Here is a 23,781-nt window from a genome sequence, read left to right on the forward strand (position 1 = left end):
AGCTGAAACAATCAAACCCTGTCATCAAACCTGTTACACGCTGGAGCTCAGAGACTGAGAGCATCCTGCAGGACTGTCTTGCCCAGACAGACTGGGATGTGTTTGAAACTGCAGCCACTATGGAGGACTGTTCTATTAATATACAGGACTATGCTGAGTGCGTGACTGGGTACATCAGCTTTTGTGTTGACAATATCGTGCCCACCACACAAGTGAGGAAGTTCCCCAATCAGAAGCCCTGGATTAACAGTCAGGTACGACATATGCTGCGCGCTTGCTCTCTTGCATTCAGATCAGGCAATGAGACGGAGTACAAAGCTGCGAAGTACAGACTGCGGAAAGCAATCACAGAGGCTAAGAGGCAGTACAGAGAGAAGCTGGATGGCTTCTACTCTTCTGCTGACCCCGGGAGGATGTGGCAAGGCCTGCAGCACATCACAGAGTATAAGGCCACTACCAGCACCATCAGTTCTGCAGGCAGCCTGCTGGATGACCTCAATGTGTTCTACACTCGTTTTGAGACCTCCAAGACCTGCCAGACTTCTCAGACTCTTCGAAACCAGACCTCCCAGAACCTCCAGATCACCCAATCCTCCCCCCCAGTACTTACAACAGACCAAGTATGCAGAGCCCTGAGGAGAATCAACCCCCGCAAAGCAACAGGACCAGACAACATTCCTGGACGGGCCCTTAAAACATGTGCTAATGAGCTGGCTGATGTTCTCACCTCCATTTTTAATCTTTCCCTCAGCCAGAGCACCGTTCCCACATGCTTCAAGACAACAACCATTGTCCCCCTCCCCAAGAAAAGCCCAGCCACTTGCCTAAATGACTATAGACCAGTTGCACTCACTCCTATCATTGCAAAATGTTTTGAGAGAGTGGTGCTGGCCTACATCCAGAGCAACATCCCAGACACTCTGGACCCTCTGCAGTATGCCTACCAGCCTAATAGGTCCATATCAGACGCTATCGCTGCTGTCCTTCATTACTTCCTCTCCCACCTGGAAAACAAAGACTCCTACATTAGGGTACTTTTTGTTGATTACAGCTCTGCCTTTAACACAGTCATACCCCACAAACTCACCCACAAACTGACCACGCTCGGCCTGCACCCCACCCTCTGTGACTGGCTACAGGACTTTTTGACTGGCAGACCTCAATCTGTCAGGATTGGCAACAGGACTTCAGCCAGCATTATTACAAACACTGGCGTCCCGCAGGGCTGTGTCCTCAGCCCCATCCTCTACACCCTGTTCACCCACGACTGTGTCGCCAGCAGTAAGGACAACATCATCCTGAAGTTCGCGGATGACACTGCAGTGATCGGTCGCATCACTGGAGGGGACGAAACGGCTTACAGGAGAGAGGTGGCCGGCCTGGTATCATGGTGTGAGGACAATAACCTCACCCTCAACACTGACAAAACAAAGGAAATGATAGTGGACATGGGGAAGACGAGGAGCCCCCGCCTGCCACTGTTTATCCGGGAGCTTGAAGTGGAGAGGGTGAGCAGCTTTAAATACCTGGGTATCTACATCTGTGAGGACCTCACCTGGACACTGAACACCACACAGCTGGTCAAGAAAGCTCAACAGTGGCTGTATTTCCTGAGGAGGCTGAGGAAGTTTGGCATGTCACGCAAGATCCTCAGCAATTTCTACAGCTGCATTGTGGAGAGCACACTGACCAGCTGTATCACCGCATGGTATGGCAGCACAACTGCTATGGACCGCAAACGCCTGCAGAGAGTGATAACAACTGCGGAGAAGATCATTAGGACTCCACTGCCCTCTTTGCAGAGCATTTACCATCGCAGAGCACTGAGGAGAGCTGCCTCCATCCTCAAAGACCCGACACACCCCCAACACGGACTGTTCACACTCCTGCCCTCGGGACGAAGGTTCAGAAGTGTGAAATTTAGAACATCCCGGCTAAACAACTCTTTCTTCCCCACTACAATCAGACTCCTAAATAGACGACCTACCTCAATTACATAACAGATCACTTTGCATATCATGACCTACCTCATTTGCACAACAGGTCACTTTGCACTTTAAGCTCTTTTTGCACTATTTTTCTCAAGTATGCTCTTTTGTACTTTAATTTAATTTAACCTGGCATTTGTGAGTGGACAGCAAAGTAAGAATTTCATTGTACTGAGAAATACTACTTTTCTGTACATATGATAATAAACGCTTTGAATCTTGAATCTTGAATCAGAGGGGGTTGGTATCCTAGGCAGGATTGGAAGGGAGAAAGACCCGTAGAGGAAACTGGTAATGAGTTATGGGCGTTCCGTCTGCCCATTGGACTGGGGGTGGAAACCAGAGGACAGACTCGCTGTGGCCCCAAGAAGCCTGCAAAACCCCCTCCAAAAACGGGACACAAACTGTGGGCCTCTGTCGGACACGATATCCAAAGGCAATCCATGGAGCTGAAAAACGTGCTCGATCAATAGTTGCGCTGTCTCCTTGGCGGATGGCAAGCTAGGAATGGGTATGAAATGGGCTGCCTTAGAGAACCGGTCCACAACCCTAAGGACCCCTGTGTATCCCCGGGAGGGGGGAAGACCGGTCACAAAATCCACCGCCACATGAGACCAGGGACGTCTAGGAACGGGAAGAGGTAGCAAGAACCCAGTCGGAGCTCGTGAGGGGTTCTTACTCCGGGCACAGGTCTCACACAGGGCCACGAAACTACGAATATCCCGGAGCATGGAAGGCCACCAAAACCTTTGCCCAAGTAGAGCCCGAGTGCGTTGGACCCCTGGATGGCAGGCCAGGAGAGAGGAATGTCCCCACTGAAGTACCTGGGAGCGCAAGAACTTCGGTACGAATAAACACGTAGAAGGGCACCCCTCTGGTGATCTGATGAGAGGTTGGACTGCCCGGACTGCCTCCTCAATGCCCCACGTGACAGCTCCAATGAAACATGCGGTTGGCAGAACAAGACTGGGCTTCTCCTCCACCTCACCTATTTCGTGTTGACGGGACAGGGCATCTGGCTTGCCGTTCTTGGTGCCGGGCCTGTAGGTGATCAGATAGTTGAAACGGTTAAAAAACATGGACCACCTAGCTTGGCGAGCGTTGAGCCGTCGAGCGGACCGCAGGTACTCCAGGTTCTTATGGTCGGTCAGGATTAAAAAAGGGTCAGAGGTACCCTCTAACCACTGTCTCCATTCCTCCAATGCGAGCTTGATGGTAAGCAACTCCCGGTCCCCTATATTGTAGTTCCTTTCAGCAGGAGTGAGCTTCCGGGAAAAAAAAGCACAGGGATGCTGTTTGTTGTCCATCGAGGAGCGTTGGGATAGCACTGCCCCAACCCCGGTTCCTGAGGCATCAACCTCCACTAAGAACTGCCGTGATAGGTCAGGCACCTGTAACACTGGAGCAGAGGTGAAACAGTCACGAAGGTCAGCAAAAGCTCTCTGGGCCACATCAGTCCACTGAAACAAGACTTTAGTAGAGGTCAAAGCCGTAAGAGGTGCGGCTACAGAGCTATAACCACGGATAAAACGGCGATAAAAATTTGCAAAACCCAGAAAACGTTGTAAATCCTTCCGAGACTTAGGCTGTGGCCACTCGGCCACAGCTCTGACCTTCTCTGGATCCATCTGGATGGAACCCTCAGCAAGGATGAATCCCAAGAAGGAAATAGTATGTCTATGGAACTCGCATTTCTCGGCCTTGAGAAATAATCTATGGGACAGCAGGCGCTGAAGAACAGCCCGAACATGCTGAACGTGCTCCTGCTCACTCCGCGAGAAAATCAAGATGTCGTCTAGATATACGAAGACGTACTTATTCAGCATATCCCGAAGGACATCGTTAATCAAGGCCTGGAACACTGCCGGAGCATTAGTTAGCCCAAAAGGCATCACGAGATACTCATAGTGACCAGTAGGGGTGTTGAAGGTTGTCTTCCATTCATCTCCCTCCCGGATCCTCACCAAGTGGTAGGCATTACGGAGATCCAATTTAGTAAAGACCTTGGTTCCCTGGAGAAGGTCTAGGACCGAGGACAGCAAAGGCAGTGGGTAACGATTCCTAATGGTGATCTCATTTAGACCCCTATAGTCAATGCATGGACGAAGAGAGCCGTCCTTCTTATCAACAAAAAAGAAACCAGCCCCAGCAGGAGAAGAAGAAGGACGGATAATGCCTGTAGCCAAACCTCTGTTAACATACTCCTCCATTGCCCTTCTTTCGGGGCCCGAAAGAGAATAGAGGCGACCCCTGGGAGGGGAGGTTCCAGGTAGCAGATCAATCGCACAATCATAAGGCCGATGCGGCGGAAGAGAAGCAGCCTGGGACTTACTGAAAGCATGCTTCAGATCGTGGTACTCTGCCGGAACACCTGACAGATCCGGGAACTCATCCTGTGTGGGGACCTCTAGTGGTTGACTAGCATGCAGACACTGGGAAAAACAAAACGGACTCCAGGCAATTATTGTGCCCCTCTCCCAGTCGATGTGAGGGTTATGCCGGACAAGCCAAGGATGCCCCAACACCAGGGGTGCCTGGGGTGAGTTGATCAGATACAAAGAAAGGGTCTCAACATGAGCTCCCCCTATTAACAGACTCACCGGAACAGTAACCTGGGAGATGGTTGCCATTCTCCTTCCGTCCAGAGCGTAAGCTGTCTGTGTTGCCTGGACGCGGGTGGTGGGGATTCCCCACTGTTGAGCCAGTGTAGAATCGATGAAGCTCTCATCTGCCCTGGAATCGATTAGGACGGCCAGAGACTGCTGGGAGGACCCCCATGTTAATGCTGCTGTGAGAAACGTCCGCTGCACAGAAGAGGAATTAACCGGAACCACACCCACCAGTACCCTCTTCCCTACTGGTGGGTGCGCCCTTTTACTGGGCACTGGGCAATAAAATGACCAGCCTGTCCACAGTACAAACATGCCCTGGCAGTAAGGCGCCGTTGTTGTTCGGCTGGAGAAAGGCGGGTCCGATCAACCTGCATCAGCTCTGGTCCGGCGTCTAAGGGGTAAACAGTGCTGGGGAACGAGGTGCGTGGTACCTCCTCCGGTCGGCGTCTCTCTCTGCGACGCTGCCGAATCCGCATGTCCACCCTTAGGGCTACATCAGTCAGTGCAGACAGAGATTCAGGAAGTTCCCGCGTGGTGAGTTCGTCCTTTATGTCCTCTGCCAGCCCGTTATAATAGGCATTGAATAAAGCCTGCGAATCCCAGCCGCAGGACATCGCAAGGGTCTGGAACTGAATAGTATAGTCAGATACCGTGCGATGACCCTGGCAAAGCTGCATAATTTCACGTGCTGCCTCTCTTCCATGCTTCGAACGGTCGAAGATGTGCTTCATTTCCTCCTGAAACCGGGCATGAGAGTTACAAAACGAAGCGCCGGCGTCCCAGGCAGCAGTTGCCCACTCTCTCGCAGAGCCGATCAGAGCCATGATTATGTAAGCCAGTTTAGAGTGCTCCGAAGGGAACGCGAAGGGCTGCAACTTGAAGGCGAGGGAGCACTGTGACAAGAATGCCCGACACGAACCCGGCTCCCCATTATATTGACCAGGGGGCTGAATACGAGGCTCGCTAGAAGCGATCGGCGGAGCGGTGGGTCGCGTATCCTGAATGCACTGTACCTCCGTTGCCAGCGCTGTCATGCCCGCATGGAGGGAATCCAAGGAGTCCCCCACAGCTCCGATGTCCGTCTGCTGATGACTCAGAAGGGTGCCTTGTCTGGCCAGAGCCTCAGCCAGCTGCTGGACGCTCACCTGATCCGCTGGGTCCATCTTCCTCTGGCGAGATCTTTCTGTGATGGATTAGGTAGGGGTAAAGAGGACGCTGTTGCGGAATCAGGTGCAAGTGACTTTAATAAATAAAGTGAAAGCTGTCTGAAGATTAGAAGGTTACTGGCAAACGTATCGCTCAGAATAAACAAAAGGAGCAGGCTGGATTGTAGTCGTGGGACAGGCTGGGGTCGGGCGATGTATGGAGTCGGTCTTGGGGGCTGGGCAGGTCTCGTAGTCGGGGTACAGGTGGAGGTCAAGCGATTCACGTCGGGCATCAAAGGGGCTGGACAAAAACTCGGGGTCAAAACGGCAGAACAACGGTCAGAGAACACGGAGAGACAAAACCAGAAAAAACACTCGAACTCAGGAATAATTCTTGAAGATCTCGCATCAGGCTGCAAGATCCGATGGCTAAAATAGTCTCCCTAATCTAGAAATGAAATGCAACAGCTTGCGGTAGGTGGATGCAAAAGAGGACCGGAGAAACCGGACAACCCGGTATAGCGGCGTAGAGCTGACAGCTCGTTAAAACGGGAAAGGTAGGATCAAGGAATCCCCAGAGGCGTGATCTTCGTGACGTCAGTCGGGGATCCATGACAGGAACTAGTAAGCTGCATTTAGCATCATGCAGCAAATACACATTAAAAACTTTAAATAAAAATGCCTTAGTTGTTTTAATAAAGACATTCTTCAGTAAATGTCAGACTTCCTACAAGGTGTCCCCATGGCCCCTGCTTATATCATCTACAAGCTGTCACGTCCATGCTCAGGGCAAGCGAGCCGGGAGTGGGGAATCAGAGTCAGGCAGACAGAAGTTTTAATGCGAGCAAAGCACATAAACACGAAAAACACTTCACAACACTTCAATGACTGGACTTGAGTAGACTGACTTGAACGCAGACTAAATACAAAGGACTAAGAGACAGAAATGCAGAACAGCTGAGAACAATCAGGAATTCACATGAGGTAACAATGGAGGCGTGGCACACAGGAGGATCAGACGAGCAGGTAATTACAGAACCCGCACTCCGGGCGTGTCTCAGTGGAGGTGAAGGACGAGACGAAACTGGGAACACGGGACATACATAATTAATGGAGCTTAGTTTCGACTGTATGACGTATGGGCCGGAAAAAATGGGCGCAAAGAGAAAAACCAGTGAGGGGCAGAAGGACAAGAACATGATCACCAACTTGAAAAGAACGGGTTTGTGTGGATTTATCAAAGCGGGTTTTCATTTTATCCCGTGAGGCAGCCAGGGACCTCCGGGCTAGCTCCCTGACTGCCAACATGTGCTCACAGAGAGCACTAACGAAGGAGATACCCAGGGAGACAACCACTGCTCTTGCAGTACCTTCTAGTTCAGCCGGACTAGTGTAGTAGTAGTGCAGTAGACTCCTGCACCGTATCACAGATAGCAAAAAGGAGGAGAGGCACCCCCTCATCCCATTCATTTCCAGCGTCTAAACAAAATGTGCAAAGCATATTCTTAAATGTTTGGTAGAACCTTTTCAGCACACCCTGAGTTTCTGGGTGGTAGGCACTGGAAACGGCATGACAAACTCCCAATTCATGAATTACCTGAGCAAAAAGTTTAGATGTGAAATTGGTTCCCTGATCTGATTGTACATACTTAGGGAGCCCAAAAGTAGTGAAGAATTTAATCAAGTTTTTGATTATCACCGGGGTTCGAAGGCTATGTATGGGAATAACTTCAGGATAACATGTTGCAGCACACATCAAGGTAAACAACTAGCAGTTGCCCAAACGAGTTTTGGGTAACGGATCGACACAGTCTATTATCACATGGCAAGACTTACAATACCGTTTCAGATCTGAAGTTATACCTGGCCAAAATAAATATTTCAAAACATGGGACAAGGTCTTTCGAATACCAAGGTGACCTGCACATGGGTGATCATGAGCTAAGGACAACACATAATCACGGTACTACCACCTGGAACACCATAGCCCACTCAAAAGGTGAGTCTGGTGGGGACCACTGTCGCATCAAAACCTGATCGCGGAAGTAGTACGCGGTGGGATGCTTCTTCACATCAGGCTTGTCCATAGCAGAGGAATGACAGGTTTCCAAGGAGGGGTCCTCTTTCTGTGCCGAGATCAGTGCATCCCTAGTGGAGGGAACTTCAGGGGAGACAATAGGGTTATCGTGAACCGGGGTCATAGACTCAGTTTCCAAAGGTTTCTTTATCACTGGTCTAGACATAAACATGTCTGCGAGGTCGATATCGGCGAGCTAGCGCCACTGGGCCCACGTAAGCACGCAAGCAGGGAATACTTGGGGCAAATCCACTGCTACGTCATCATCAACGATCACAGGGTACAGAACTACCTTGGGTAAGGTAACGATTCTCTTTCCTGCTATATAATTCCCAAGGATAAATGTAATACCTGGGACAGGTAACTGAGGCTTAACCGCAACATGCACATATCCCAAAAAGTCGGAAGTACACAAATTCACCGTGTGCAGAGGAACACCAGCCACACACAAGTCAATACCCTGTACTAACACATCGTTACCACAGTATGTCTCATTACACAGGGGAATAACCCCTTCCACTAAGAAGCGGCTCCCATATCCCGCAGGATAGTTACAGGGTGCCGAGTCTCAGTCTCACTAAGCGAAACAGAACCAGCGAATACAAAAGGTTCAAAAGCAGCGTCAATACCAGAGGAGGGTGAAGAGCTGTTGGGGCAGGCAGTAACATTCACCTTTCTGGTTGCTGCACGAGCTTCCTTGCGCTTTAGCGCAGGACAAACTGATATAATATGACCCACTTCATGGCAATAAAAGCATTCGCGTTTCTCCATGGGTGGTGGAGACGGTGCTGACGAGGGAGAAGCCACAACCAGATGAGGTGAATTTTACGAGGTAGAGGAGTCAGGGTAAACACAACTTTATGAGCCAGTATGAACTCATCACCGAGGGTGGCAGCTTCAGTTAAAGAAGCAACCATTCAAATAGACTCCAATTCGGTCAGGAATACAGTTTTTGAATTCCTCTAAGAGTAACAGCTCTTTCAGCTGGTCGAAATCGGAAATCCTGCTTGTGCTGCACCATTCATCAAATAGTACCGCTTTCTTGCGTGCAAACTCCATGTGTATTTGACTGACGGATTTACTGAGCTTCCTAAAATTCTGTCGATAAGCCTCCGGTGCTAATTCATATGCCGTAAGCACAGTAGCCTTTACGGTATCTTAATCGAGGCTCTGCCCGAACGCAAGAGCAGAACAAACCTCCTGTGCCTTACCCACTAGTTTGCATTGCAGTAACAACGACCAAAGATGTTTGGTCCAGTTCAACGTCAAAGCAATGCACTCGAAACTGGAAAAGTAGGCGTCTACCTCATTTTCCCGAAACACAGGAACAAGACCAATGTATCGGTTCACATCAAAGCTCGACTTACCAATTTCTGGGGAGACAGGCAAACTCAAGGGAGAATGGGGCCTAGGCCGAGGAGCGTCTGGGGCATCAGCCTGCTTGTGGAGTCGTACCTGGTGTGGGTACCTTACGCGGAAGAGGCACAGGTTTTTGTTCACCAATGTTCAACCGCCGTAACTCCAGCTCTTTATCAGCCTCAACTTCCACAGCCCAGAGACGGAGAAGCTGAGCCTGGTACTCCTGCCATTTAATCTCCAGGTCAAGCTCCCATAGCTTGATTGTAAGCAAATGGTCCTCCCTGGTTTAGTGAGGGTCTCCAAGATCCATGTGCTGTCCAATCCCTAGATTGTCACCGCTGGCCTCTGCTACAGCAGACAACCAAACTGGGGTGGCAGCAACACCCAACTCAGGCAGAATACCTTGCCAAATCAGTTGGTCAAGCAGAATCTGCTTAATAACCCGCTTAGAAGCCTCAGCGGGAACCACAACATTAAAGAACTCTGCAATTTTCAGCAGATCATCCTTACAGCACTCATCGAATTGTTCAAGTGTGGGGTGAAGGGTAAAAACGATGAGATCGAACTGGGCCATCACTAATACTACTACGGCTACAATATCCCCCCACACAAAAAAAAATCCGACAGAAAAGCACGAAAATGAAAAAAGGACAGGACGAGCCTCCAATTTTGTTACACTCCAGTCTAGGGTTGGAGCTTAACAAAGTGAAAGGGAAGGAGGGATTGGGAAGGACAAGACAACCAGGGCTAGGAGAAGGAAACATCGGACACAACGGGGGTATTTTTATTGTTTTTTTAATAGTTTTTCAGACACTTTACAAACACTGGGTGTAACGAACGTCAGGAGTGACAAAGGCAAAAGAAACAAACAAAAACACATAGACCTAGCAGTCATTAGTGCATGTCTATACTTAGACTGGCTCTCTTTCCAGGCAAATCTAAAAACTTCTAATTTTGTTGACCGCCATTTGCGTTCTAGCTTTCGTGAAGCTTGTTTAAGTTCACGTGTATGGTTAGAGTACCAGGGGGCAGGTTTCTTATCTCTATGTTATATTTTCTTGAGTGGTGCTACATGATCAAGAGTGGTACGAAATGATTCTACCATGTTCACGGTTACCTGTTCAAGTTCATTTACACATGACACTTCAGAGGTTAGGTTAAAGGATTGTGGGAGCTGTTCCAGAAAAGTTGCAGCGGATAATGAGGCTATGGAATGTCTAGTATCGTACCTCTGGTCTGGGGCCTTAGGGGAGTTATGTTGTATTTGAAATGTTAAAAGGTAATGATCTGACAGTAGAGGATTCTGAGGGATAATTGATATGTGTTCTACCAGGACACCATGACTAAGAATCAAGTCTAGGGTGTGGTTACAGGCATGAGTTGGCCCAGTTACATTCTGATGTACACCGACAGAGTCAAGAATGGCAGTAAATGCTTTTGTTACTGGATCACTTTCATTTTCCATATGGATATTAAAATCACCAACAATCAAGGCCTTGTCGGTAGTAACCACCAAGCTTGTTAAGAAATCTGCAAATTCCTTAAGGAAATTGCTATAGGGGCCTGGCGGTCTATACACAATGGCAATGGTGATTGGAGGTGTAGAACTACACTTAGATGTGCTTGCAAGATTTAGAATAATAAATTCAAACGTACTAAAGCTATAACCAGTATTTTCACGCACTCCTAGGTCGGTCTTAAATATTGCAGCAACTCCGCCACCTTTGCGATCGGGTCGAGGAGTATGCTTATAGCTATACTCAGCTGGAGTGGATTCATTTAGTGCCAAGAACTCATTTGGTTTTAGCCAAGTCTCAGTAAGACATAGGGCACTAAGATTAGAATCAGTAATGATTTCATTTACGAGCAATGTCTTAGGAGCCAGCGATCTAATGTTCAGGAGTCCAAGTTCTAGGTTTGCATTACACCTACTATCCAGAGTTGAAATAGGTCTAATTTCTCTAAGGTTTGAAAAACACGAACTACGATGGAATGACCCCCCACGATTAAAACCGCGGGGAACAGACACAGTCTCAATAATATGAAGCCTGGGTGACGACTCTAAGCGACTAGCAGGCGGTCGGTTAAGCCGTTTTGCCTGCCGCCTTGGCTTGGCTCTGGTTAGTCAGCAATCTGCCCTAAGACTGTGAGCTATGCTTTTTGACAGGAGATCGGCACCAGCCCACGTGGGGTGAATACCGTCCCTCTTCAAAAGCCAAGGCCTACCCCAGAATGTCCGCCAATGGTCTATATAACCCACACCATTTATCGGGCACCATTCCGACAGCCAGCGATGCAGCGACGATAATCTGCTGTACATTTTGTCGCCACGTCTAGCAGGGATAGGGCCAGAGCATGTTAATGACGCGGACATCTTCCTCGCAAGGCTGCACACCGCTATGAAATTTGCTTTAGTGATCTCCGATTGCCTCAATCGGACATCATTTGTGCCGACGTGGATAATAATATGCGAATACTTACGTTTACTCTTAGCCAGCACTTTTAAGTTTGATAAGATGTCGGTCGCTCTGGCACCAGGGAGACAATTAACTACGGCCGCTGGAGTCGCTACTCTCACGTTTCTTAGCATAGAATCGCCGATTACCAGAGTGCTTTCAACAGGCGGCTCAGTGGGTGTTTCACTGAGTGGGGAGAACCTGTTGGAAACGCGAATGGGTGAATGGTGCCGGTGTGAGTCCTGTTTGGACTTACGGCTATGCCGCCGGGTCGTCACCCACTCGCCTTGCTGCGAAGGCCCTGCTGCCGGAGCGGGGGGAGACTGGCTCACTATAGCGGACATATCCAGAGCTGCTAACACTGTGTCAATAAAACTCTCACTCTCCTGAATCTCCCGTAATGTCCGGATGCGTCCCTCTAAGTCTGCGATCTTCTCCGTCAGCCTGGCAACTAGCTTACACTTATCGCAGACAAACGTACCGCTAATGACGGGAGAAGAATAACTAAACATACTGCACTCGGAGCAAACGACAGGAGCCATAGCGATATACTTACGTTTAGCAGGGAAAAACTCCGGAGGCAGAGGCGATTAATCCATCGTGGATTTGGAAGATTATCAGGAGACTATTAAGCTTGCCAAGATTTATCCGATTGCTTAATTCTAACTCTAAGTATTATTTGGGTTATAGTTATGGTTTAAAAGTTCGCGCGGTAGCAACCAGTCTCGCTCACGCAGGAAACAGCAAACAGGAAACACGTCACCAAATTGTGAATTCTGGAGAAAGAGTAACCATTATCCGCTGCAACTTTTCTGGAACAGCTCCCACAGTCCTTTAACCTAACCTCTGAAGTGTCATGTGTAAATGAACTTGAACAGGTAACCGTGAACATGGTAGAATCATTTCGTACCACTCTTGATCATGTAGCACCACTCAAGAAAATAAAACATAGAGATAAGAAACCTGCCCCCTGGTACTCTAACCGTACACGTGAACTTAAACAAGCTTCACGAAAGCTAGAACGCAAATGGCGGTCAACAAAATTAGAAGTTTTTAGATTTGCCTGGAAAGAGAGCCTGTCTAAGTATAGACATGCACTAATGACTGCTAGGTCTATGTATCTCTCTAAACTAATAGAAAATAACAAAACCAATCCTAAATTCCTATTTGAAACTGTATCTAGGTTAACAAAGAATCGTTCAATGTTAAACTCAGAAGTCCCAGAAGCTCTTGGTAGTGATGCCTTTATTGCGTTTTTTAATAATAAAATAACCACGATTAGACATACCATCACGAGCACGCCCACGGTTGCACACAACCACCAATCCTCTGCTAGTGCTAGTGTTATTAGTACTAATGATAACATCTTTGAATGTTTCACTCCTGTAGTGCAGACAGAACTCCTTCAGTTAATTTCCTCTTGCAAACCCACTACTAGCCTTGTTGACCCAATACCCACCAATCTACTTAAGGAAATTGCACCACTGATTAGCACTACATTGTTAAACTTGTTAAACTCATCTCTTAGTCTTGGATATGTTCCTAAATCTTTTAAAATGGCTGTTATTAGACCTATCCTAAAGAAACCAAATCTTGAACCTAGTGACTTAGGAAACTATAGACCCATCTCAAATCTTCCCTTCATTTCTAAAATTCTTGAGAAAGTTGTTGCTCACCAGCTGTCCTCCTTTCTTCAAGATAATAATGCTAACGAGCTATATCAGTCTGGTTTCAGACCCAATCATAGCACAGAAACGGCCTTAGTCAAAGTGATAAACGACTTGCTTATGGCTTCCGACCGTGGCTGTATATCGCTATTATTCTTACTGGATCTAACTGCAGCATTCGATACTGTAGACCATAATATTCTTTTGGACCGGTTGGAAACATTGATTGGCATTAAAGGGACAGCACTACTGTGGTTTCGTTCGTATTTAACTGATCGTTACCAGTTTGTCCATGTAAACAATGAGTCATCCATAGCCACTAAAGTAAGATATGGTGTCCCGCAGGGATCAGTGCTGGGCCCCCTACTGTTCAATCTATATATGCTACCGCTTGGTAACAAAATTGAAATTACAGTGTTAATTTTCATTGTTATGCTGATGATACACAGTTGTATATATCTGTTAAACCTAGTGACGCATCCCAGCTCTCTTCTTTAGCCGACTGTCTGCTAGACATCCGTTGTTGGATGGCAAGGAATTTCCTCATGTTAAATACTGAAAAAACTGAGGTTCTTTTAATCGGTCCTAAGGAGGCCCGCAATAAGTTTGTAAACCCCAACCCTAGCGGCCTCCCTACTCAATTTAAAACAGTGGTCAGAAATCTTGGTGTCCTGGTAGACTCCGACCTCTGCTTCAGTGCTCACATAAATAGCATTACCAGTACGGCATTTTATCATCTACGGAACATAGCCAAGCTTCGGAAGTTGCTGTCCTTTCAAGATGCAGAAAAACTAATACATGCCTTTATAACTTCTAGATTGGACTACTGCAATGCCCTCCTTTCGGGTTGTCCATCTGGATCCCTACATAAACTTCAGTTAGTACAAAATGCAGCTGCCAGAGTTCTAACAAAAACTAAAAAATTTGATCACATTAGCCCTATCCTGTCTTCCCTGCACTGGCTACCGGTCAAGTTTAGGATTGACTACAAATTATTACTATTGACTTACAAAACTCTGAATGGCCTTGCACCACAATATCTCAATGATCTTCTGGTCCCTTACAACCCTTCTCGCCTGCTTCGTTCACAAGGAGCAGGATATCTATTAGTTCCTAAAGTAGACAGGGCTACGGCAGGCTGCAGAGCATTCTCTTACAGAGCTCCACAGCTGTGGAATGGTCTCCTGGCGGATGTGCGGGATTCAGGCACACTCTCGCTTTTCAAGTCTAGATTAAAAACGCACTTGTATAGCTTAGCGTATAGGAAACCTAGTTCTGGTTCCAGCTAGTCCCTCACTCCCAGTCAGACTAACAGTATGAGGTGATGAGCTGGGTGGGGATCGGTGTCATTGACTTTGGATAAACTGAGGCGTCAGTGCTGTCACTCTAGCTCTACACTAGAGTGCTGATGTTCAGGGAGTCCCCATGCCTGTGTTCCCGCCTGTCTCTCCCTCTTTCTCATGCTGCTATACTCAGATCTGCCGGAGCCTAGACGAATATTGCACTCGATCATTTTGCTTGCACTGCCTCTGGTTTCCTCAACTCTGGCTAATACACAATTATTCTTACTTCCTCCCTCACCCCTTCTGGGGTGTGCTCCATGGAGCACAATGTCGTTGAAGAGTTTATGCTTCTGCGGCCTGCAAGACAACTACCTCCACCTCCGGCAACTACCCTCCAACCTGCCTGCCCTTGGCTCAACACGATGCCTCGCCATCCATCCTGCGGCTGTGTGTCTATTAATCCTGCCATCGTGCATCAAGCACCACGTGCCTGCACCGGTCGGCCGCTGCATTGAGACATATATTTCAACCCCTGTATTAGCTTAGTCATTTCATCTTGTCTGTATTAGCTTAGTCATTTCATCTTGTTTGTTTGACCCATCTGCCGGCCCCTGGAGGATGGGCTCCCCCTTTGGGTCTGGTTCCTCCCAAGGTTTCTTCCTCTTAGGGAGTTTTTCCTTGCCACCGTTGCCTTTGGCTTACTCAATGGGGGGTCCTTACGAGGCAGAAATGTAAAGCGCATTGAGACAATGTAATGTTGTGATAATGCGCTATATAAATAAAATTGAATTGAATCTACCGAATACAACCCCAAGCTAAGCTAATCCTAAGTGAACACAAAAAGGGTAAAATGAAACAACAATGCCTAAGCCTAACTCCTTAATCAAACTAACAGTAATCCCCACGTTTAACAAAATAGGCAGACACTCCTTACACACACCTAGTGAAACATGCAAACACATAGCCGAAGCGAAGGTATCCAGAGGGGAGATCAAAGAGGCGAATTCGAAGTACCGGCGAAAGTTCAAAAACAAAGCAAGCAGTCAAAACCAGGGCTAAAGTTCAAAAAGGGATGAGGCAAGAGTCGAAAACCAGGAACAAAATAGTTATACACGAGCAATCATACAAAAGCAAAGCGAATGAAGAGCGAGCTAACAGGCGAGAAGCAAGCAGTGAGCACATGAAGTGATGAAGCGGCGGCCTCTTCTGACGGCAAACCGGAAGCTGCTCCGAAGGCGAGGGAGGCGGGGCCAGGTCCAAAAGGCGGAGTCGAAAGAGCGGCTAACGAATGGGCGATTGGGCAGGACGTCTAAAGAACCTGTAGGGTATCCTCCCGAACTTACGGCACGTAACACTTATGGCACGTACACGAAACTTACGGTACATATCTCCCTTATGGCACAGGGACAGGTAGTAAGACAACACCTGACAGAGGACAGGAAAGGCAGACAGACAAATCAGAAGGGGAGACCCTGGGGAAACAGAATAGAGGAACAAAAGGACGAGTGAACGGAGGAACCACAGGGGGATGAGGAGCTGAGACAGGAGGGACGAGGTGCAAACAAGGGAGGCATAGAGGGACGAGGAGGAAACATGGGAGGCCAGACGGGAAAGGCCAAGGGACAACGGGGAGCCCGAGGGAGCCACAGCGGGCGATGGGCGGCAGCCGGAGGGGCCACAGGCGACCGAGAGGCCGGAGCTGGAGGGGACCACAAAGGGGACGAGGAGACAGGCCGAGGGACAAGCAGAGGAGTCAAGGAGGAAGTCGGAAGGGACCCACAGGCGACCGCCGAGCAGGAGCCAATGGAGGGGTCAGTCCCCTAGAGGGGTCCAGTGGGGCCATCAGGGAGGTCCCCGAGGGGTCCCACTCGAGCCCCTCCTCCTCCAAGGTGGAAGGAGCGGTGGTCCAACAGTCTGGGACCTCCTCGGGGACTGGGACTGGTGTCACGGGAGGGGTCATGTGGTGTCATATGTTGGGGGGGCTGGCATGTCTCCATTTTAAAAGGATGAGATGCCTAGCCAGTAAGGGGGGGCATGGTATCAAATGGTGGAATACCAAAGAGGATTACACGAGATAGAACTATGTTTTGGCTCTGCCTTCGATTATCTGAGTTCTGGACAGACATATTCAAAACCATTGAGCAGGACATCAACATAGGTCAAACTCCTCTTAAAATAACAAAGTCTTTATTCTGTCAAAGTTTTTAAAAAAAAAAAAACAAGGACCAGCGGTTAAATGGGGTGCTATAGTCACTCTCTAGTCTCACTGCATAGTGCATTGTCAACTTAACATGGTAGTCCAGCAAGCATCTCAGATCAAGCTTGTAGATGATATAAGCAGGGGCCGTGGGGACACCTTTTAGGAAGTCTGACATTTACTGAAGAATGTCTTCATTAAAACAACTAAGGCATTATTCTTTAAGGCATTATTCTTTAAAGTTTTTAATGTGTATTTGCTGCATGATGCTAAATGCAGCTTGCTAGTTCCTATTAAGTGTAATTAAATAATAATGTACACCTTCTTTAAAATAACAAAAATATATCCTAAATTCTTACACTCTTGCCTGATTCCGCAGTTCCTGTTTACCATGGTGATTTAGCATTTTGGGCTCATTGCAACTGTTGCACACCCCTTTGTTTCCAAGTGTCACGCCCAGCTCGTCCGATCCTTGTGTGTGCCACGCCCCCCCTCGTTACCTCCTGATTGGTATCACCTGTTGCCTGTTATTCTCTGCTTGTCCTGTGTATTTAGTCTGCGTTCAAGTCTGTTTCCCTAGGTCTGTCATTTACGTTACGTGTCTTTGTGTTGGAGTTCCCCACGAATAAACCCCTTTTGATTCATATGCACAGCTTCTGTCGCCTGCTTCGCGTCCTGATCATGACACCAATATTGCTTTACATACAAATTTTAATTGATTTTTGAATGTTCCAATATATCCGTATAATGTGCAATGGGACAATACATGAATGGGTTAATAACTTGAAAACTAGATAAGACAGGCCTATCTATTGAAGTATGCTTTGATCAGTGGACAACAGAGAACAATGCACACCTCTTGCTCTCTAACAATTAATTATTACATTGTATCCATAATATATGCCATTGGGGCAATGCAGTAAAGGGTGAATAGCTGTGAAACAAAATGAGGCAAGCATGTCCTATGGAGTGTGCATGAGCCCAAAATGTTAAACCACCATGTCATTACAGCTAAAAGGACCTATTATATAAGCTATTAACATGATTTTGCAAAAATCACGAAATGGGTTGAAGAGCAAAAATAGTCAGTGTGCATCATTGTCTGTGTACTGGACATCACGATTCTGTCATTAAAACGCCCCACCTTACTTAAGTTAAAGTTATTAAGGCCAGAAAACTGAATATCGAATATGTGTCAGGGTCGGCCTCCCGCTGTGGTCCTTCCGTGCCTGTTCCCATTCCCGTGCCGTTCGGACCCATGACAATATGAGGCTAACTGAACCGCGGTGAACCTGTCAAATTTTTCCTTAAAGTGCAAAACTATCAAAATAGTAGATCATCAATGTTACAGAAGAAGCTAACAAATTCCAACCCACCACCTTATGTGACTCCAATAAGTGAAGATAAGGTGAACCTAAGGTAGACGTGTAGTTACTAGCCCATATATCAGATCTAAAAGCATATTATGAGGAAAAATACCTGTACATTGATGCTGTCAAAAGATTTGCGAGTCTCTAAAAACCCTCAACCTGCGGGGAGAGTCCATCACGATTCGTGCACTAATGTCGTATGGATCATCCAGGTACACCGGCATTGTCTTCAGAGAAATTGTAGTTGGAGGGGTGGTGCTTATATAGGGCTGGCTTACGCAGAAACCTCGACTTAACCAAGAACATAAACTGCTCAGAGCAGGTTTGAGATGCAGCGTAAATTGCCATAGCAGCATGCCTCGAGTAAAACCTAACCACCTTTCGTAGTACCGGTTAATCGCGAAGTTACACCACACGTCATCAAGTTACTCGCCAAGTTACCCCCATAAGCCAGTAACCCCGCTTCGTAGTACAGGCCACTGAACTCCCTGCGGTGGAGAAACGACAGGTCTCTGATAGAGACCAGGCCATCAGGACAGATAATAGGGGTGCTTACTGAGTCGTGCTGCATGGTGTATTGCCCTGTAATTTGTGGGATTTGTTTATGTGTGTTGGTGAGTGTATAAGACAATATGTTGTGAGAGGGAGCTGATGGAAACGACTGTGTAAGAATAGACGCATCACGTAAGTCTACACTTTAAGTGTACTGGGGGTAAAGCATTTTGTGTGGGCGCTAGGTTCCTAACCTCAGATAATCTCTTCAGTATAGCATCATAGTCTGCTATTATCTGTTGATACAGGTCTGCCTGATGATTGCCCTCTGAGGCATTGGAAACACCCAACCTGGCTGCTCCAGTGGTAGCTACTGATGGGTGTGTTGGTGCACTTCCTGTTCAGAGCCCCTGGACTCACCCCCCACCCATTAACCAGGTCCTCAACTACATCCCCTAAATATAGTAATTATTTCCTATTCCTAGACGTTCCCTTTTATTATCTATGCATCTAAACCATGAACGATTGCAACATAAAAGCTACATGCATGATAGCCACATGCTGGCTATCTATACATCATGCACATTCTGTTGATGACACTACTGACAATTTAAAAACTTTTATATCGTCCATACTGTTCTATGTACCAAAGGGAAATAAACAAATTCTTTTATCCAGGTCCAAGAGAGGACATATGTTAGCAAAAAAGGTTATGTGGCAGTTTGGGCGGAGCTTAAAGCTCTCTCCCATCTATGACGTCATAAGGCGTCATAAGGATGTAGGCGTATCCTTCTGATTGGTCGGGGGGGGAGGGGGTTTTGGCCAAATGGTATCATACATGCTTATGCCACGTGTTGCCGATAGGGGGGTCGTATGGTTTGGGGGGTTGTTAAACTTTAATAGAATAAAAATACATTACATGTATTTTATTAATGTGTTATTTTTAATTACATTTTAAGGAATAATAAAACATATGGCAGGATGAACGTAACCTAGGGCAAAACTTTAGTGTTACATTTAAAAAGAAAGAAAGAAAAGCAGGCGGAATTTAAACAAGTAGAGACATGCCCCGAGCGAAACACCGTATTTTAAGCACAAACGACACAAGTCCCAAACTTTAACTCTTTAAAAGAAAGAAAGAAAAGCAGACGGAATTTAAACAAGTAAAGACATACCTGAGCGAAATAAGCACAAACATTTTAAACCCAGGGATGTGGGCGTATCCTTTGTTCTGATTGGTCGGGGGGGGAGAGGGGGTTTTGGCCAAATGGTATCATACATGCTTATGCCACGTGTTGCCGAAAGGGGGGTCGTATGGTTTGGGGGGTTGTTAAACTTTAATAGAATAAAAATACATTACATGTATTTTCTTAATGTGTTATTTTTAATAACGTTGTTAAGGAATAATAAAACATATAGCAGGATGAACGTAAGCTAGGGCAAAACTTTAGTGTTACATTTAAAAAGAAAGAAAGGAAAGCAGGCGGAATTGAAACAAGTAGAGACATGCCCCAGCGAAACACCGTATTTTAAACAAACTACACAAGTCCCAAACTTTAACTTTTAAACTAAAGACATGCCCCGAGCGAAACAAGCACAAAAGAGCAAATGCGAAACAAGCACAAACATTTTAAACCCATTACATTTAACCAACGTGTTTAAAGAAGAAGAAGAAAAACTTTTAGCGATATTTACCAGTGTTAGGTTGAAGAAAACATTTAACCAGCAAACATTTTAGCACAAGTTTTTAAAAACGAGAAAAGCCGTAATCAGTTTAACAGTTTATTTCAATGTAAAAGAGAAAAAGCATTTTCACCAAACGCGAAGATCCATCGAAAGCGGCTCTGGGTTCCGTCAGTGTAGCAAGGCGGCCATTATCCCGCAACGGAGCAGAACACCGGCATGCGGCCGGCCTGTTCAAACTTCCGCGTGAAATGGTCGATCGCTGGGGGAAGGGGAGGGGCGTAAACACGTTAAAAATGGCAACCTAGATGCATTTACTTGTATTTTGTTAGTTTTATTTTAAACAAGATGACCAATTTTATTTAAATACATTTAATAGCTGTAGGAACTGGTGAACGGTATTTAGCAACATACCATGTTAGAATAATGCAATGGGTATATTATTTTTAAGGGCTACAACATCAAACGTGTCTGTGAAGCATAGCACGGGAGTTCGCACCTGCGGAGGAAACATGGGGGTAGAATCAAACATGGGGTAGAATCATCCGCTCCCAGGCTATTAGACATATGGTGTAGTCATAAACAGTCGCGGATGTTTACACGAAACCATGCATCAAACAAAGAATAATGATTCGTAAGACAACCATTTCAAAATGGTAACAACAAACGGAGCAAACGCTATTTCAAATAAGTTCCCTTAAACGTGACGTTTTTTTAAAGTAATGAAGCACTTTTCAACCAATGTGAATAATAAAGTAAAAGCGCCATAAACATTTTGACAAAAGAATCACACAATAACGCTGGTAATCCTTGTTAAAATGAGCACACGGCATTACCCCAGAAGCGGTGGTGGTTAAAAGACGGCCTGTTGCTAGTTTTAAACTAGAAATAATTCTCTTTAACATGAACGTGCTGTTTTAATGCAATGTTTAATACAATGTATGTGAACAGCCTAGACGATAAGTTTTAGGTAATGAATCTATGTGTTTTTAACATAAATTTAGAAGCATGGGTGTGGTAAGGCCTCAGCACATACCGCTAGGTGGGGCTGTCTACTGTTCTTATTTTGCTAAAGGGGTTCACACCAGGGGCTATGAAACAGCGGGGGCCACGCACCTGTTGACGCCTGCCTCAGGATAGACCGGCTCACAAGACAATTATCCATTTGCTGGCCCCCCGTTCCCAGGCTATTATCCATTTGTCGTAATGTCATAAACCAGCGCCAATGTTTTTCCCGAAACCGTACATCAAACAAAGAATAATGATTCGTAAGACAACCATTTCAAAATGGTAACAACAAACGGAGCGAACGCTATTTCAAATAAGCCCCCTTAAACGTGATGTTTTTAAAGTAATGAAGCACTTTTCAACGTGAACAGCCTAGACGATAAGTTTTAGGGAATGAATCTATGTGTTTTTAACATCAATTTTCCACTCCCAGGCCACTTTGGACATATGGTGTAGTCATAAACAATCGCGGATGTTTACACGAAACCATGCATCAAACAAAGAATAATGATTCGTAAGACAACCATTTCAAAACGGTAGCAACAAACGGAGCGAGCAGCTCATCGCGAAAAACCACAGCAACATTTAGCTAATTTCACCAACGGATAGGTAATCAAAACGAGTAAATAACTTAAAAGACGTATTTAGTTGTATTTTGCTAAGAAATTTAAAGAAGTGGCCTCTTTAGAGGTTGATCATCAAACTGAATCAAAAACACCAGACATATATATATATATATAGTTTACGTTTTTCTTAAAATGCATAAGGATCGAAATTTTAAATCAATAAGGCAACAAGAACGGTAGGAACTAGTGAGCGGTATATATCAACATACACCGAAACATTTTTAAATATTTGGCAGAATAATGCCTTAGTTATCTTAATTTAAGGGATAAAACATTAGTTGTGCTTGTCGACGTGCTATTTTATATAATAATGCATTATTTTGTAATGGTAAAAACACTGACATCATGTTTTACGCTGAAATTATATGTGACAGTTTTGTTTTACAACACATTACAGGATACTGATAAGCTGTTGCAAGGTGCCCCCTTGGAATGCAGAAGTGTGAAGTTTTAACAAGGTACTGGGAACGGCCAAGAATTAGCATTGCTTCACAAAAGTTTAATCAAGAGGTGACAGACCTCTCTTTGAAAATGAGCAGGGCATAGCCACTGATGATTCAAACAAGGAATAAAACAGTTTAGCAGTAACTGTTATTTCGGTATTTTGCTAAGAAATTTAAAGAGGTGGCCTTTAGAGGTTGATCATCAAACTGAATCAAAAACACCAGACATATATATATATATAGTTTACGTTTTTCTTAAAATGCATAAAGATCGTTTTGTTATAGCATAATTTTAAATTAGTATGATTAGGCTTTCTTATCTCACAAACCATGGAAGGGTAGGGGGATGCAGGAACTGCGGAATCAGGCAAGTGTGTAAGAATTCAGGATATATTTTTGCCATTTTAAAGAAGGTGGGCATAGTTATTTAATTACATTTTATAGGAACTAGTAAGCTGCATTTAGCACCACGCATCAAATACACATAAAAAAACTTTAAAGAATAATGCCTTAGTTATTTTAATAAAGACATTTTTCAGTAAATGTCAGACAGCCTACAAGATGACCCCACAGTACCAGCTTATATCATCTACAAGCTTGATTTGAGATGCGTGCTGGAGTAGCATGTTAAGTTGACAATGGTAACTGAGATGCAGCCTGCTTGATTGTTAATGAAACATAGGCCACAATCAACAGTGCTAGCAGTCATCCACTATGTAGCGAGGCTACAGATTGACTATAAACTTCACTTTTGTTGTAACGAAAATTTTAAGTAGTGCGAGCGTGATGTAAATCATTTAGGTAACAATAATTAAGTAGCTGTAGGAGCTAGTGAGAGGTATTGCATGCAAGTTCACCCCGTCGACGGAAACTCCAAATATGGGTACAGCGAGACAATCCCCGGGGCACCGAACATTTGTCCCGACATTTGTCCCGGAGTCCAGAGCCATAAACCGCAACAGCCCAGGGTTTATTAAGCGCGAGAGACATCGGAGCAAGACACCAACCACCGCTTGAAAGCTTGAAGCTACGAACACCACGAACAACTTTTCAAACCGAAGATGTAAAAGCTAAACTGGAGGCATGATACACTGTCATTTTAACATTATTTTATAATTGTTATAATTGCCAATACGGTGAAAACATATTATTGTTATTTTGACCAAAAGTTTTTTTTATGTTATCAAGTGAATTAAGGATGCCGAGCAAGGATGTTGAAGAAAACGGCCGACGTGTCGGTAAGTTTTCAGACATAGCAATGGCTTTCACTGTTTAAAATGGGTAAAGACAACATGTGATTATATACACACAGGTTCAGATGAGGGTCCCCCAGTCGAAGAATTGATCACAAATATTGAGAAGATTATTAGGGAAG

The 23,781-nt window shown here is 45.8% G+C and overlaps 1 protein-coding gene and 1 long non-coding RNA gene across 2 annotated transcripts in view; one reads left to right on the forward strand and one right to left on the reverse strand.

The window, feature by feature from the left end:
• Positions 1-23,781, forward strand: part of LOC111838674 (uncharacterized) — a 106,092-nt gene that overhangs the window by 60,135 nt on the left and 22,176 nt on the right. The window lies entirely within an intron of this gene.
• On the reverse strand, positions 11,165-11,981 carry LOC140579666 (uncharacterized). The gene has a single exon (XM_072702341.1). It carries the CDS (start codon positions 11,979-11,981, stop codon positions 11,307-11,309), a length of 675 nt encoding a protein of 224 aa, XP_072558442.1. The 3' UTR covers positions 11,165-11,306.

Source organism: Paramormyrops kingsleyae, chromosome 18, assembly GCF_048594095.1.
Source record: "Paramormyrops kingsleyae isolate MSU_618 chromosome 18, PKINGS_0.4, whole genome shotgun sequence".
NCBI lineage: Eukaryota > Metazoa > Chordata > Actinopteri > Osteoglossiformes > Mormyridae > Paramormyrops > Paramormyrops kingsleyae.